The sequence below is a fragment of the Podarcis filfolensis genome (assembly GCF_964270895.1).
Source record: "Podarcis filfolensis genome assembly, chromosome: 2".
Classification (NCBI taxonomy): domain Eukaryota; kingdom Metazoa; phylum Chordata; class Lepidosauria; order Squamata; family Lacertidae; genus Podarcis; species Podarcis filfolensis.
The window spans coordinates 17,611,859-17,629,338 of NC_139605.1; the positions used below are offsets into that span (position 1 = coordinate 17,611,859).

The 17,480-nt window shown below is 46.1% G+C and overlaps 1 protein-coding gene across 2 annotated transcripts; it reads left to right on the plus strand.

Moving 5' to 3' along the window:
* The first annotated feature begins 3,520 nt into the window (after nt 1-3,520).
* On the plus strand, nt 3,521-13,494 carry RACK1 (receptor for activated C kinase 1). Of its 2 annotated transcripts, XM_083602315.1 has the most exons (8): nt 3,521-3,774; nt 5,678-5,849; nt 6,714-6,861; nt 7,754-7,849; nt 8,523-8,633; nt 10,751-10,891; nt 11,874-11,984; nt 13,350-13,494. In XM_083602315.1, the coding sequence occupies exons 1-8, from the start codon at nt 3,666-3,668 to the stop codon at nt 13,413-13,415; spliced, it is 954 nt and encodes a 317-aa protein (XP_083458441.1). In that variant the 5' UTR covers nt 3,521-3,665; the 3' UTR covers nt 13,416-13,494. The 2 variants fall into 2 exon arrangements, 1 of the variants encoding a protein (XP_083458441.1); XR_014545044.1 differs by lacking the exons at nt 11,874-11,984; nt 13,350-13,494 and having other exon boundaries at nt 3,537-3,774; nt 8,523-10,106; nt 10,327-10,817.
* The last annotated feature ends 3,986 nt before the right edge of the window (nt 13,495-17,480 follow it).

The following is a 17,480-nucleotide window of genomic DNA, read 5'->3' on the forward strand; positions in this document are numbered from 1 at the left end:
TTCATAAGCGACATGAGGACTCCCCTAATAGAGGCTCAAGAAAGGATTCATGCACCCCGCCTAGCACTTTATCGCTGCCCTTTGTTACTATATGCGGATGACGCTGTCATCCTTTCTTTTTCTAGAGTAGGTCTTATGAGGGCCTTAAAAATTTTTGGATCATATTGTAATGCAAATTCCCTTACAATCAATTATGAGAAATCTAAAATTCTAATTTTCTCAAAGAGCCGGAAACTCCATAATTGGAGAATTGATGGGAGAGTCATCGAACAAGTCTATAGATTCCAATACTTGGGAGTTTGGTTACAACATAACCTTAGATGGAAGGCCCATGTAGCCTATGTTACAAATAGAGCCAAAGCTATCTCCTTGGCGATCTTGCGATTTTTCTTCACCGATGGGGCCCTTCATATCCCATCGGCGTTGAAAGTCTTCAAGGCCAAGGTGATTCCGACAATTGCTTATGCCATCTCAATTTGGGGGACTTTTGTCAACTTATCCCACCTAGAGGTTATTCAAAATCAGTTTTTAAGAGGGATATTGAAACTGCCCAACTGTGTAAGTAATACAGCGCTACGCATGGAACTTAATATTGTATCCCTGGAAAACGCTCTGTGGAAGCACATACTTTGTCACTGGTTATCTCTATGGCACAATCTCCCAAACTTGTACTTGATACAATGCATGTGGAGAGATGATTTCCAGAGCCCATGGGTAAAAAATTTACAACTGAAAATTACAGCAATGGGAATCTCCCCATCCAAATTACTAGAGCAGGATATAGTTCCAGCTAAAAGAACAGTAACCTGTAAACTAGAGGAGATGGACTTGCAGCAGAAAATGGTCTTGGGCAATGGTACCTGCTCACCTCTAAACCTTGGTTTATTACCCCTCTTAAGGCTCCCAAACTATTTGAATTCCTTAACTTCTTCGGCTCATAGATATGCTTTTGTAAAGGCAAGATTCAACACCTTCCCATCGAACGTGCTGAGAAATAGATTCTCCAATGGACAGATATCGCTCTTATGTGATTGTAATTGTGGGGCACCGGAATCGTTGCATCACATAATTTTTGATTGTGCATTTCATTCATCGGCCAGGAGCAAGTTTCTTGCTCAATATCTAAAGGGAATTGCCGATGATACAAATGAAGCCAAACTGAGATATCTACTAAATGATGATGACCCCTTAAGATCACTCATGGTTGCCAGATTCTTGATCAGCGTTCTATCCCTAAAGAAGAGAAACGGACTCCTGTGCGGCTCGGATAATCCCTCTAAACTATGATCTATGTTTTAGGATGTAATTAGGTGATATCACCATTGATGTCTTCTACTAATTTATGAGTAGAGGGCGATGTTCATGTTACAAATTTAGTGTAATGTATGATGTTGGTCTTTTGTTTTATTTTGCTTTGGTGCTTGTCTGTTTTTTGTAAGTTTTGGCGGTTTTAAAATTGGAGTTTTAAGTACATTATGTTGGTATGGGAAACTGTTGTGTGATGGGCCAATGGCCGTAATAAAGTTCAATACAATACAATAATTATGATTTTAATGGATCTCCTGGGAATGCTAAACTAGCCTTGTATTTAGCAACGTGCATATGCAACATGGATTTTCACGCAGGAGAATGAAGGAGTTGGCAGGGGACTAGCAGATTGATTTTCCCCTCAAGTCTACAGCCAGCATGGAAACACAGTGGGAAGGATGGCAGTGAGAGCAACAGAGGGATATATCCTTCCCTCTCTCCACTTATCCATTTGATTTTAAAAAAGAGAATATTTTTATTGATTGCCCTGTTTTCATACCAGCCACGGAGGGAGGGGCTGTCAGGCTATTTAGTCCCATAACCAGTTAGGAAAAACAACTACTGCCGTAACTTTTGTGGTCTTATTTACAAGGCTGCTTTAAATGAGCAGAATATTGTCTTTGGTTGAGACTCGGCTGTTGGTTCCTATTCCTTGCCACAAAAGCAGCAGGCAAGTAGTGTGATCTTAGACATACCCAGGGTGACCTTAAACATATTACCTTCCTTGTTAGTCCCACTGAGATAATTGGGACCTGCTTCCTAATAAGTATACTTAAGATTGCTGGAACATATGCAATCAAAAATACACATGTGGCATTCCCCATGAGGTTCCCAACAACACAAGACTTCCACATCTCACTTCTGGATCCCAACCTTGTATTTGATTTCAGAGATAAAAATATGTAACTGTTTTTTTTTTTGTCATGATTATATGCCAAACTGAGGCACCATCTGCATCATCATACCACTTTAAACAGCCATGGTTTCCCATAAAGAATCCTGGGAGTTGCAGTTTGTTAAGAGTGCCAAGGAGTTGGTAGGAGACTCCATCACTGTGCTACAATTCCTAGCGTGGCTTAACAATCCTTCCCTTTTCCCAGGGAACTGTGGGAATTTTAGCTCTACGAGAGGAATACAGTGGTACCTCGGGTTACATACGCTTCAGGTTACATACGCTTCAGGTTACAGACTCCGCTAATCCAGAAATAGTGCTTCAGGTTAAGAACAGAAATTGTGCTCCAGCGGCGCGGCGGCAGCAGGAGGCCCCATAGGCTAAAGTGGTGCTTCAGGTTAAGAACAGTTTCAGGTTAAAAACAGACCTCCGGAACGAATTACCGTAAGTACTTAACCTGAGGTACCACTGTATGGACAATAAGGTTGAATTATGTTGTACACCACCTTGCTATATTTTCTACGGAAGCGCAGCTTATAAATGTCTGAATAAAGATTTATTGCACATTTGTGTGTGGAGTGGGGTGGAATTGCAAACAAGCAGTTCAGAAACAAACCACGTTAATACTTCATGCATCCGAAAAGGTGGGCTTTAGCTTAAGTTATGACTGCAGCTAATGGCACCGTAATTATTTTGTTGGTCCAGGAGTCTGCTTGATCCATGTAACCCTCCTCGAAAAAAAAAGATCTGCGAGTACCTAAGAGAACTAGTGCCGCAATTGTGCACCGCACGTTTGCGTTGGAAGCCACCCAGAGCGGCTGGGGCAACCCAGCCAGATGGGCGGGGTATAAATAATAATATATTATTAATAATATTCTGGTAACCCGCCTTGGCAGAAAGGCGGCATATCAAGGAAGAACCGCTCCCCGCAAATCAGTTGGAGATGGATCAGTTCACTGAGCAACGAAGGGCTCGGAATGAGTCTCCCGCTAGCATATCTGCCCATTAGCGACCACCATGCTCACGCCGCACGCGCGGACGGAGGAGTCTCGTCGCAACATATCGCGAGATGTGAAACGCCAGGGCGCCGCCATGTTGGCTGCTGGTGGGGAAGAGGCTGCGGCAAAGAGTCTTTTCTAAGAAGCTTGCCGCCGCGTTTCGTACTTATGGATTCGCAGCATTGCGCGTCGCAATTTGCCTCCGCGAGGCTGAGGAAGCGCGGCCCAGCGCAAGGCGCTCCGCCGGGTCGTTCGTACGGTTGACGTGGGGGCCGCCATGTTGCTGTACGTCGGCGCCGGCGCCGCGAGAGGGCGCCGGGAGAGGCTATTTCCGCTTCCGGAAGAGGCTGCCGCTTCCTTTCTCTCCCTGGGCCTCAGCGAGCTGGCAGGTCCGGGCTAAGGGCCGCCGGTGAATCCGCCTCCATCCTCCGCCTGCCGCGGGAGCTCGAGCCTTCTCAGCCGCCGCCATGACGGAGCAGATGACCCTGCGTGGCACCCTGAAGGGCCACAACGGATGGGTGACCCAGATCGCCACCACCCCTCAGTTCCCGGACATGATCCTCTCCGCCTCACGCGGTAACGGAGGGCCGGGCCGGGAGAGACCAACTCGCGAGGCGGCGCGGGGAGGGAAGCGTGGAACGGGATGGGAGAGACCACCGTGTGATGCGGGGCGGGGGGGGGGAGAGAAGCGCCTAGTTGTTGCATGTGAGGTGAAGGACGCGACCATGCAGCCCCATCTACGTGTAATTGGGAATGGGGCATAAGGAGAGAGACAATCACGTGCTGGACAGGGTAAGGGTTTGGGGAGGCTCCCAGGCCCCAAGGGTTTTTTGGGAGGGGGCGATAAGGAGAATAGGAAATAAAATGAATAGCAAGGGGTCAGCCACAGAATCATATGAGTGGGAAGGGACCACGAGGGTCATCTAGTCCAACCCCCTGCAATGCAAGAATCTTTTGTCCAATGTGGGGCTCGAACCCACAACCCTGCCGTCTCAGCATATTCAGGCAGAAAATGAGGTGTATGTAGCAAGGCCCACCTGCTTCTCTTTCTTCCCAGCCCTGATGATTAAATTTGACATTTGTCTGCTGATCTTGAGGTCTGAAGACATGTCCTGCAATTATGATGGGGCAGGAGAGGATCTGTTCCCGAAAGGGAGCTTTCGGCCTTCAAAGCCAACCAAAAGTGGCCAGGAGCAAGCCTGCAATTCAGGAATAATGAGGCTCTACAGCTGGTCATTCATACTTGTGGGTTAGAAGGGAAGGGCAATGAATTTCCTCCATTAATTAGCAGCTCTAGCTTAGGAGGGACTGATTTCAGGCTTTAATTTCTGTATTGTTAATTTATACCCCATCTTTAACAACACACTCAAGTTGGTGTGTGTGGCATCCAGTTTAGTGCCACACCTTGTAAGGCAGGTGAGGCTAAGCAGTTTTGTCACTGGCCCTGTGAGCTTTGTTGCTTAGTGGGGATTTGAACCCCGAGGTCTCTCTGGTCCTAGTCTGACATGCTAACCCGGGGTGGGGGAGCCAAAGTGGTGCTCTGTAGATGCTCTTGGACTACAGCTCCCATGATCCCTGATGGTTGGTCCTGTTGGTTGGCACCTCGTGGACATCCTCTGCTCTAACTGCAATACCAGGCATTACATCCTTATCACATTGTTCGTAGGCTGGTTGCTTTCTGAGCCTAGATTATTGCCAGAGAAGGAGCGAGCAACCTATTTGGTGATGTGAGCCAATACTAACTTTTATAGCAACTGCTGAAGCCAGAGGAATCCACAACTCTGGTGAGCAATTGAGGATAGCTTTCTCTGTGATATTAGTGCACAGGTGGATGTTTAAAAGGGGGTAGTACTGGGGTGTTACAAAGGATACCTCGTATTTGGATCTAGATGCTGAGACCTACAGTTAATTCCTGGTAAAGCTGTAAAAGCTGGGTCATAATTGTCTGTATTTGAAGGCAGCCTCTGGTCTGAGAGGACTTTTCTGTCCAAGGGAACTGCATCTTTTTCATGTGGTTTCAAGTGAGGGCATGTTAAGAGTTTGCAGGAAGCCTTGGTTAGTCCGGTCCTCACTGAGATGGTAAAGCAGAGTCTGGATTGTAACACTTCAGAATGCAAGTGGGGGCTGGTATAACCTGAATGCTCCTCCAGCCATACACTTCCCTTCACATGGGAAACTAGATGTTGGGGAGAAGTATTCTAACCTAGCCATCTCCCTGAAATGCTAGCTTTCTGTGTGCAGGTAAGTGTTTGGCAAGGTGGTGCATTCAACTAGGCAAGTCCCCACCTCCAGTCTGAAGTGGTACAGTCCAGGCATGACTTTACTCCCTCACTAGGAACTTGGTCATAGTGGAGTGCAGCAGCCTGATTCAGGGAACGAGTAGTAAAGGAATGAAATGCCTCCGGCCCCTCAAGTAATATCTATCTCAGTTTTGAGAAAATCTGTGGAAGAACCATTTGCTATCTTTTTCCTCTTGCAGACAAGACGATCATCATGTGGAAGCTGACCCGGGATGAAACCAACTACGGGATCCCCCAGAGAGCCCTTCGGGGCCACTCCCACTTTGTCAGCGATGTGGTTATCTCCTCGGATGGGCAGTTTGCCCTCTCTGGCTCATGGGATGGCACCCTGCGCCTCTGGGATCTTACCACGTGAGTGTAGATTGGGGAAACAGGGTCTGTGTTGATTGAAAACAATTGTCCTCAGCAGACTGATTATATGTTTCACTCTGCCCAGTTCTCCCGTGGTTTCCCCCTTCTAGGTTTTTATTCCTAGTACGGTTTCCTGTTTTTATCACTGGTTGCTTTGGGATCAGGGTTTTGTGCTTGCTTCCTCCTGTCCCGATGATTAGATCTGACACAATATCTACAGACTCCACTGGGGTTTGATGATACGTCCTGCAATTATGATGGGACACTACAAGAGACTGAGAAAATGGAAGCTTTCTGTTCTATTGGAAAGGGGAGGGGAAGGGGAAATCAGTTGGAAGGGGACACCTGTTTCTGGCAGGTTTTTGGAATTGCACATTTCCCTATACAGGACATTTCAGGTTGCCCTTGTCATGGTTCCGCAGTGAGGGTGCTGAGAAATTCTCAGATCCTTCATGCCCCTTTCATTTCCCAACGTTTGGGGAGGGTTATGGACTCGGTTTAGTGTAGATCAAAGGGAAAACCTCTTGTTGCTGGTTTGTTAGTTGCTCACCCTATGAGAGCTGCACAAGGTGGTAGGAGAAGCTCTGCTTCCCTCTCTTTAGGACTCATTGGCTACTGAAATTGGAGTGGGGGCGTGGTCCTGTCTCAACTCCCAGAAAAGTTCCATTGAAGCAGGAGATCCTCTTCGAAAATTGACCTTATGGGCCCTAGGAGGAGATCAAGACCAGAAGGGGAGGGTCTTTGCAGGGGAAGGGGGTTACAGGAGGTAGCATGGCAAGGCAGGGAAAAACAAGATTTGGTCTGAGGGGCTTTTTCTTTCCTGTGTTGCACTGGGTTTGTAATGAAATGACATCTCCCTTTCAGAGGCACCACCACCCGGCGTTTTGTGGGCCACACCAAGGATGTGCTGAGTGTGGCTTTCTCTTCTGATAACCGCCAGATCGTCTCAGGTTCCAGGGACAAAACCATCAAGCTCTGGAACACTCTGGGAGTCTGCAAGTACACTGTACAGGTTAGCCTCTCCTCCCTCCCAGATCTGGGCATTGAATACCACTAAAGTTCACACCCCTTTGTTTTAGATTTTTTAAATATACATCACCCAATCAACTGTGTCCTCTGTGTGGGTTACAAATATAAAATAAATAAAATACAATAAACGGTATTTTAAAAGCAACACCATGATATCATTTAAATGAAGCACCAAATGTACAAAAGCCTGGATGTGCCTTTAGTGGCTGTTCGTCCAGACAGTTGCTGCAGGTGCTCAGAAAAGGGAAAACTTGCCCTGCTCAATTCATGTTTGTGGAGAAAGGATGGGTTGGATCCTGCTTGGGTCTGAGGGCATACCCTGCGTTTTACATAGAAGTAACATTTTGATCCTACCCTTCCAGTCTCTCCTCATCCTTCTAGAGGACTGGAGCTGCAACACGAAAAGCCTGATTTCTAGTGCAAACTAAGCATGCTAGTGGGGCAGGCAGTCCTCTTAGCAGTGCCCCTTCTGCAGAGCACAGTTGCCAGCCCAGGATATATATTGGGTGAGGAGATCTCTTGTGTACCCTGATCCCAAGTTAAGGGCTTTAATTGCTCAAATGTTAACCTCTGCCAATGCTCATGACACTTTATAGCAGTTCATAAAGGGAGAGAAAAAAGAAGTCTGTGCCCCATGGAGCTTACAAGCTATAAATTTTGACAGGATGTGGAGACAACAGAAGGCAGGGAAGGATGGAGGGAATGGGGAATACATGTGCAAATGCAGTTAGATGTGCTCAAGTTTCCTTATTGATAAGGAGATAGAACTAGGAGGTGACACATGTGCTTCAATTTTTCAGAATGGTTGTTTCTCTGTAACATCCTGTTACCAGCTTGTACTGAGAGCTGTCATACCTTCTTTTTTCTCCACTCAGGACGAGAGCCACTCAGAGTGGGTGTCCTGTGTGCGCTTCTCCCCCAACAGCAGCAACCCCATCATTGTCTCCTGTGGCTGGGACAAGCTCGTGAAGGTGAGTCGAGGATCAGCCTTAATCCTCAAATCTCTGTCTAGGGCCTCCCCCTGGAAGTGTCTAAATGATGCACAAGCATTCTATTTCCTGTCCTCTCTTTTGATAATCTGGAACCAGCCCTTCAGATCTTCTGGTAAGGAGGGGCAGGACTTTGGAGTGCGCTGGAATCTCACCACCTCTCTAGTCATCTAGCGAAGCAAAAGTCCTGAAGCCAAGCCAATGAGTTGTGGAGGTGCGGGAGGGGGGATTGGAGGGAGAATTGGGGCCACGGGGTCCATCAGATTTGCAGCAGCTTGTAAACAGTAGGGTGTTCTCTTGTCCTCTTAGCATAGGTGACTCAATGAGTAATACAGTCTCTTTGTTGGTGCCCCGATTGGAGCAAGAGTAGAATTCTGTTAAGTCAGTCTTGCAAAGAGAGGAGATATATTGGAGGACTGCTCTTTTCACTAAATAGGCCTGCATCAAACAGCCACGTTTTATTATGTATCGGACGTTCAGTTATACTTCTATTAGACAGGCACCGGTTTTGTTAGGCAGGCTGTAAATTACGCAAGGGGGTGAGACGCTTTTCAACAATCACTGGATCACGAATTTGATCACACGGCAAGAGCTCACCTTGAGATTAACAGCACCAGCGAATCAGTTTTGAGTCTGTACTCTCCCCATCTTGCAGGTGTGGAACTTGGCTAACTGCAAGCTGAAGACCAACCACATTGGGCACACTGGCTACTTGAACACAGTGACAGTCTCGCCTGACGGCTCTCTGTGTGCTTCCGGTGGCAAGGTAAGTCTCTGTGGCAAGCCTCCCCTCAGGAGGTTGAACCTGTTCAAATGTATAGCCATGTGCCTAAAGCTTACTTGTTCAGACAAACTTTGCCCAGTAAGTCATGTTACCTCCACACACAACCATCTAATAGGATTGTGTATGAATTCATGAAGTATGGTTTTGCATTGATTTATTTTCTTCATTGCATTTTATCAATTCTGTGTTATACATTGCTTTAGATACTTTTAATAAAAAACAGTGTTAATAAACCAGAGGGGGTGGAGAGGAACTACTTTTCTTCTTTCTCTACACTTCTGCTTATCTGGTAAATCGGGAGGCCTGCCACTATAAATTGGCCAGGTGTGTTGTTTATTAGGGAGAGAGGGAGACAGAAGGAAACATGGGCAGTTGCTGTGAACCGGATTTTGCTTAGCTCAAGGTACTTAGGGGGAGTTAGCTCATGGGTGTCGTGTTTTCACTAGAAGCATCTAACCTAGACTTGTAAAAATAAGTTACTAGTCTGCTAGGGGCATATCCATGCTTGCCATGGAGGGAGGGAGAAGCCCTCTTCCATTTCCAGTAAGGAAATCCAGGATTATAGCTCTGAAATGAAATGCATTCTTCCTTTTCACCAGCCTTCTAGTTGCTGACAGAGGGGAGTTAGAGCTGGGGGTCAGTCAGTCTTACCTGCATAGCTACAACATCAGCAACACAGGGAGCTGCCTTAGACAGAGTCAGACTGTTGGTCTGTCCCGCTCAGTGTCATGTATGCTGAGTGGCAGCAGCTCTTCATGCAGTGGTTCTTTTTCGGGCCTAGCTGGAAGATACTGGGGACTGAGCATAGCAGCTTCTGCATGAGAGCAGGTGCTGTACCACTGGGCTATGCCGTTTCCCTGAATCGATGAAGAACCTCAGGTTTGGGGGCCAAATATGGTCCTCTGGATCCTCCCCAGGCCACACTTGCCACTGCCATTTATCTGCTAAGCATGGTCCTCTTTGTGATGCAGAAATGGGTGTCTCTGCGTAGCAGGTGGCAGTTAGAGAAACAAGGCACAGCTTCCTCAGCTCTTCTAAGTATTGATCAGGGGGGCTTTTTCCCAGCCTAAGGAACACTGTCCCTTCTGCTGATAATGTCGGGAGTGTGGCATCAAAACTGTTAAAAACAGTTCTGGAGTTTGTACAGTATTGTGGACATATCCTCAGAATAGACTGCAGAAATAACTTTCTAATTAAAAGCAGTCTAGGAGCAGAGGAAGCTTCGCTGGCTAATTTAGAATTGTGGAGTTGAAAGGGATCTCAATGATCATCTAGTCCAACTCCCCGCAATGCCAGAAGCTTCAACTAAAACATCCATGGTGCATGGCTGTCCAACCGCTGCTTTAAAACCTTCAAGGAAGGAGGAGATCTCATTTTGGGGGAGGTTTCCCAGGATGCTTGATCTGTGTGAAATCATGCTTTTAAATGGAGCTTGTGAGCAAGATGCCCTATACAGTGGTACCTCTGGATGCGAACGGGATCCGTTCCGGAGCCCCGTTTGCACCCTGAAGTGAACGCAACCTGCGCGTGTGCGGGTCGTGATTTGCCGCTTCCGTGCATGATGTCATTTTGAGCGTCTGCGCGAGCAGCGAAACCCGGAATTAACGGGTCACCGTGGAGCGCAACCAGAAAATATTCATCCCAAAGCATATTTAACCCGAGGTATGACTATAAGCTGCTGCCCCATTTTCTTCTGCTTTGCTCAGTGCTCTTGCCTGCTTAGTGACAGTTAGCACTTTACCATCCTGTCGAGATCTAGTCAGAGAATCCTGACTGTGCTGTGATGAAACTTACACATGCCGTCTGACTTACTACCATGCGGATACTCAGAGGCTGTTTCTGAGCTGTCAAACATTGGGTGGGAGATCTGTTGCTTTGGAGAAAGGTTCCTCTCCCCCCTTGACAATTTCTGTTTAAGGGGCAGAGGGTGCATGAATTAATAAGTTAAATGTCACAGCTTTTTAGGGGCCTTGAGTAGGTGCTGGGAGGAATGGGGAGACTCGGACGCATTAAGATTCGCAGCCTATTGCCCTTTTCCATTGCAAAATCATTCTGGACTTGGGGGCTTTAAATCTAATGTCTGCTTTCTTCCACCGCAGGACGGCCAGGCTATGCTGTGGGACTTGAACGAAGGCAAGCACCTGTACACCCTGGATGGTGGAGACATCATCAACGCCTTATGCTTCAGCCCCAACCGCTACTGGCTGTGTGCAGCCACTGGACCCAGCATCAAGATATGGGTAAGTTAAGAGCTTGATGTTGGCTGTTGAAGGCTTGGGAAGAACAGAGGAGATTAACTCTTCTCCCAGCCTGAGTCTTGTTTTCCCTGTCAGAAGTAAGTTGGTGTTCCCTTGACATTTCTTCCTTGGCAGTCCTGGGAGAGTCATGTTAGGCTGCAGCTGAAGTTCCTTGAATTTATAGTTTGAGCTTCTGAGATTTTAGCAGGCCAGAGCAGGATGTTCAGGGGTCAGGCTGGCATAGCTCCTTATATGGTAAAAACAAACTTAAGTTATGCAAAGCATTGTACACAAATTAATTTGTATGGGCTGCGGAATGTGCCTTTCTTTGGCAGATAATTACTGTTTCAAGGCTAAATGTGGTTTTCTCATTCTGCCGTCTAAAGAGCAAGGGGCCTTTCTCTTAATGTCAGTGTGCAGAAGATTCAGTTGCCTGGATGTCTCCTGCTCCCTGCAACTGCAACACACAGCCTTCTCATTTTTGAACAGAAGATGCAAATCTAATTGTGGCTGAATGTGTCTGCATACTTTTATTCCAAGTTAAAATCTGAACTGCCACGGTGGTAGAGGATACAGACATTCTTACTTATGAAGAACTAGCCTTTCTGGTAAGAGATCTGGTACTTGGCAAGCAGGCAGATAGTAGCAGTGATGATATTCAGGTGGTTGGTCTAGATGACTGTTAGGACCCACCCAAATCTACAATTCTGTGAAGCAGAGAAGGAGCAACAGCTACCAGTGGCGATGGAAGGGAATGCATTGTGAGTGGTGATTTCAGGCTTGAGAGTGAGGGGACTGACGTGCTGTGATGAAACACACTATGCCGTCTGATTTTGCTTCCGTGCGGAAAACCAGAGGCTGTTTCTGAGCCTGTTGCCCAAACTACATACAGCATGCAAATAGCAGGTGGAAATTGAACAAAATGTTCGGCCTAGAAGTCGGCATCTCCCATTTGACCATCTAACCCCTGCTTTCTTAACATCAGGACCTGGAAGGCAAAATCATTGTGGATGAGCTCAAGCAGGAAGTGATCAGCACCAGCAGCAAGGCGGAGCCACCCCAGTGCACCTCATTGGCCTGGTCTGCTGACGGACAGGTAAGAACCGGGCTGTACAATCAATCAATCTTCATTGCGGTCAAAGACCAGACAGCAAAGCTAACCAAAACAACTGCCACAACCACATAAAGAAGCGGATGTAATTAAAAATCCCCTATAAACTTATTTACATTAAAAATATCACTCCTTCAGCTAAAATTTGTATTCAGGAGATTAAAACCAGCAGTCCTTGTTGCTATAAAACAGCATTTCACAGCAGGCTGTGCAAGATGCCCAGAGGGCCGTGCAGGAAGTTAAAAAGAGCTGCTGCCTCCTCCAGCCAGGGAAGAACTGGGAAAGTGGGATTTGTCAAAGCCTGCATTTTTGAGCTTCCACCTTTCCATACTGGGCTTGTGGCATGTTTGGGTTTTCTTGAGGAACCAGAACTTTTCACCCCAACTGCAGCTGACAGTGTCTCCTGATCAGCACTTGAAGGGCAACCAAGGGAAGAGGTTTTAGCAGTGCTGCAGCTAATCCTGGTTTCCTGGGCTCCTAAAAATTTGACACCGACACTCGTCTTGAGTTTTTTTCCAGTCAAATTTGTTATGTATAAAATACATAGATACACTGCCCAACAAGACTGCCCATTATTTGAACTGACAGATAAACGGTGTATTGTCTTAAGATGTGAAGATGAGGGGAATGGCCCTGCAGCCATGCTTTTGGTGGCTGTCTTCCCTTATTCTGCCCCAGTGACATTAGGCACTGCCTGATTAAAGTATGCAAGTTGTGGAGTTTGAGGGAATGACAGCTGACCTGGCAAGGCGGGAATATTCAGGAGCGAGTTTCCCCCCTGGCAAATTTTTCATTTCTCATTTACAACTCCACTTACAGAGCGGAAAGTGATCAAATTTTATCCCTTCTGGTCTTCCTGTGGGCTGGATACTTCTCATCCCCCAATACAATAAAAAGTGGACACCTTGGGTTTGTCACAATCTGCTGTTCATTCATTCAAGGCTTTTTTACCCTGCTATTCAGCCGTAAGCAAATGTCAGAGCAGCTTGCAGATCACTAAGGAAGACTCTGTAAGCCTGGGGTCAGGAGGTACCTAAAAAGATAGGACACTAAAGGAGAATGCGATTGGTAAAATGATCTTGGTTACATGTGCATCTAATGAACAGCTGTCTAGAGAAGCTCAAGCAGAGGAGGTTCCAGAAATTGCTGTGCCAATGTGGGGTAGCCCTGCCTCTTCTCTCTCTCCCCCCCCCCCCTTCTGCTGCATCCTGAGGAACCTGGCTTCTCAGCAAAGTCGCCCATTGACTTTCTATCCAACAGTTGGTTCATGCAAAGTGATTGTTGCTGCCTTGTCAAAAAGCTGTCGCCCAGTCGCTTCCTAACACTGTTTCTCCCTCTCTGTTCCATCAGACTCTGTTTGCCGGCTACACGGATAACCTTGTGCGCGTCTGGCAGGTCACCATCGGGACCAGATGAGAGAGTGCAGTTGACCACAAGGCACAGACATATAATTATGTACAAAACAGAAACAATAAACTTTTTGTGCTGAACGTTATCACTGTGTCCTGCTTCTCCCCCGCCCCCCCCCCAAAGATATACCTGGAAAATGAGAGTCACTATTCACTTACCTGTTTTTTACAGGCATCTCTCCCAACCCACTGCTGAATTAACACTCAGCTGTTGGAAGCTGCCATCGCTTCAACCAGGAATAAAACGCCTTGTCCCCTTAGATCAGGAATGACAAACCTGTGCGCCAGGGGCAACCCAGAAACTGCAAGGAGTAGACCAAAGATCCTTGCAAACCTCAGTCAGATCTCAGTGCTGAGATGGGGTGATAAAATCCTCTACAGAACTCTTTAGAGATGAAGAGTAAAAAGCAGCATATTCCCCACCAGGGTGGATTTAAATCAAATTGATTTAAATCATGTTTTTACGGAAAGACTTCATTTTTGGAATAATTTTCAGAGTATTTACAGTTACATCAAACATTACTGATTTGGTTAAACTATTGGAAATACAGATAATTATGAAATTACTGTGCAGTTTAATAAGTTGACTGTTTATATTTGCAGAACTTTATTGGAAGTAGAAAAATAATCATTTCCTTAACAATTTATTTAACTAAAGCAATAACATTATAGCATATGTATCCATGTTTGTTAACTGATGTGGTTAAACAGTTTTAGCACATATGAAAAACTAAAACAAATCCGATGGCCTTCGGACTATAATGTAACTTGAATAGAAAACTATCTTTAGAAAGATTTTTCCTCCAAAAGCATTTTATTTTAAAAATCAGATTTAAAAATATATATAAACCATTGATTTTTATCCACCCTGTTCCCCACCCCACAGCCCAACCACTGGGGAGGACTTGGTAAGCCCTGTCTTCCTGCCCGAGTGTGTTATGCCTGCAAGTGCAGGTCTGCTTGGTGTGTATGTATAGGGAGGCTGCATGTGTTTTTGTGCATGTATACATCAGCCACATGTTCATTTGGCCCTTGGACTGAAAAAGGTTACCTACCTTTGCCTTGTGGGTAACAGCTGTCTCGGACGTCAACGTGCCTGTCTCGGACAAGAGATTCCAAGCTTATTCCTTAAAAGCCCGTGCAACTCAAGACAACTTGCATGGTTTGTTTTGTTTGTTTTAAAATACCTTGTTACAAAAGCCCTGTTCAAACCCAGCTGCTTCTGTACTGCATTAAACATTTTGCAGCCAATCACAGAAGCATCAGCACTAGAACAGGGAAGCTGGATTGTATGGGTCTTAAAGAACATGAATACGGTTTTCCTTGGATATAAAAACCATAAAAGGAATGGTGTGATGCTCATACTGGGTCCAGGATTCAAAAACCAGTGACAAATGCATCATAAGATCACCGGATGCAAATACCACGACAGAAGCAATTTAGGGAAAGGTGCATAATAGCTAACCCTCAACCTACCCTGGCGCCTATGATTTAAAGTACCAGTGGTGGTTTTGAGACTTAAGAAAAAGGTCACAGGCAAGTGAAAGAGAAAATGATGATTTCAATTACCTTCGCAGAGACTGCATATAGACATTGTGAAAGTAGTGTTGCTTAGAAAAAGTTGGTTTCCAAGGGAGACTCCATTGAGTCAAATTTGAGGTTATTTTGAAACAAAGAGCTCAGGTTTCTGCAATGGATTGGGAAACTGGAACCGCAAGAGGATGCTGGTATGTGCAGCTTATGCAGGATAGGAGAGCTTCCTTTGCAAAAAGGAAGTGTATTATTGCCCAGTATGTTTAAAAACAAAAAAACCCCTAAAGCAACCTCCTTTAAATATATCAGAAGCAAGAAATCAGAATAAAGGAAAACTGTTAAAGCAGGTTGGGAAGACTGCAGGAAGCTCAGTGATTTATTCCCCCTGCTGCTAAAAAACCCCCAGTGTGTTTCCAAAGAGCATGGATAGGCAAACTAAGGCCTGGGGGCTGGATCCGGCCCAATAGCCTTCTAAATCCAGCCCACAGATGGTCTGGGAATCAGAGTGTTTTTACATGAGTAGAATGTGTCCTTTGATTTAAAATACATCTTTGGTTTATTTGTGGGGCATAGGAATTCATTCTCCCCCCCCCCAAAAAAAATATAGTCTGGCCCCCCACAAGGTCTGAGGGACAGTGGACCGGCCCCCTGCTGAAAAAGTTTCTGACCCCTGCCAAAGAGGGTCAACAACATAGCAGCAAATGAGATTTAGTGTTAAGTTAGGACACACACGGGTGGAACATGCCAAATTGCCGCTGATAGTAACTGCTGGTGGAGACCCTAACTAGCCAAGAGATCTTCAGAGTTGTGGCAGAAAACTCAATGCAACAATTAATTCAATGCAGAGCTGCAGTGAAACAAAGTCCATGCTTTGGGATTATGACAGACTGATATAAAATGGTCAGTATCACGTTGCCTTATGTAAATCAATCATCCTGTCATGGTTCTGAACACTGCCGAGACTGACCACAAACTAAGAAAGGATAGGATGAAGTTGCTCCATTTGCGCAATGGAACTTCTCTTCGATGCACACCCTCCCCAAATCTGGTTTGGGGGTTGGGAAAAACCCAGAACAGTTTTGTTGGAGGTGGTGCAGGGGGACTTGTAGAAGTGGCCTCCTGTGTTGTTTTTGGCAGCAACGAGACCTCCCCGGGGTGCAAGCCTGGGCAGTGTGTATGGAAGTCCTGGGCTGCCTAGATAAGACCAGACCCTTCCCACAGCCTCACTGCTGTGCTCCAAATGAAAGCACAGCAAGATGTTTAGCACCAGCTTGGCTGCAGCAGTTGCCAAAAGGAAGCATACAAGACACCAGCCTTAGGGGCTTCACTCCAGATTTGTGTGTCTCCCGAAGCAAGGCAGAAGAGTTTTGGGCTCAGCTTCTGTGGTCATTACTGGGCCTTAAAAAAAAAGAACCAGGTCTCTCTTATATTAATTTCTGCAGTGTCAGCTGTCTTTGAGGGTTATTGTCAGGCAGAATGTAAACGCTTTAATACGGCAATTGTAGATATAATACAGTGGTACCTCAGGTTAAGTACTTAATTCGTTCCAGAGGTCCGTTCTTAACCTGAAACTGTTCTTAACCTGAAGCACCACTTTAGCTAATGGGGCCTCCCGCTGCCGCCGGAGCACGATTTCTGTTCTCATCCTAAAGAAAAGTTCTTAACCAGAGGTACTATTTCTGGGTTAGCGGAGTCTGTAACCTGAAGCGTATGTAACCTGAGGTACCACTGTAATAATAATAAAAATATTATTTGTACCCCGCCAATCTCGCAGGGTTTCCCCAGCCACTCTGGGCGGCTTCCAACAAAGATTAAAAATACATTAAAAAGTCACACATTAAAAGCTTCCTTAAACAGGGCTGCCTTCAGATGTATTCTAAATGTCAGGTAGTTGTTTATCTCTTTGACATCTGATGGGAGGGCGTTCCACAGGGCGGGCGCCACTACCGAGAAGGCCCTCTGCCTGGTTCCCTGTAGATTTGCTTCTCGCAGTGAGGGAACTGCCAGAAGGCCCTTGGCGCTGGATCTCAGATATTTTCTGATCTCCCTCGCTAACATGAGAGTTCTGTAGTCACTGTGGCATCAGAGTGATTTAAAACTTTAGAAAGGTTTTTTTTTGTTGTTTTTTGAGAGGGGGACAAGTAAAAATGCACTCCGGCTATTGGCATACATTTGGGGATTTCCTAGCCCAATCCAGCAGCCATATCTATACACACACAGTGCCTGTCAGATCACTAGCTTGGAAGAAGGAAACAGAAGGACCTCTTCCCCAGATCCTTCCTGTATCCATGGCGACAATGCCAATGATGTGGCTAGGGCTAAAAGCACTCGGCCCAGGTATCTACTGACAGCTAGAAAGGAATACATGTTTTCCATACAAGCAGGTCCCAGTTCCAGATAAGGCTGGGAGACCCTGGGAGACAATATAGTGCAGCAGCCTGACTTACCATAAGGCAGTTTCCCATCTTCCCTATACAGGGGTACCTCAGGTTACATACGCTTCAGGTTACAGACTCCGCTAACCCAGAAATAGTAACTC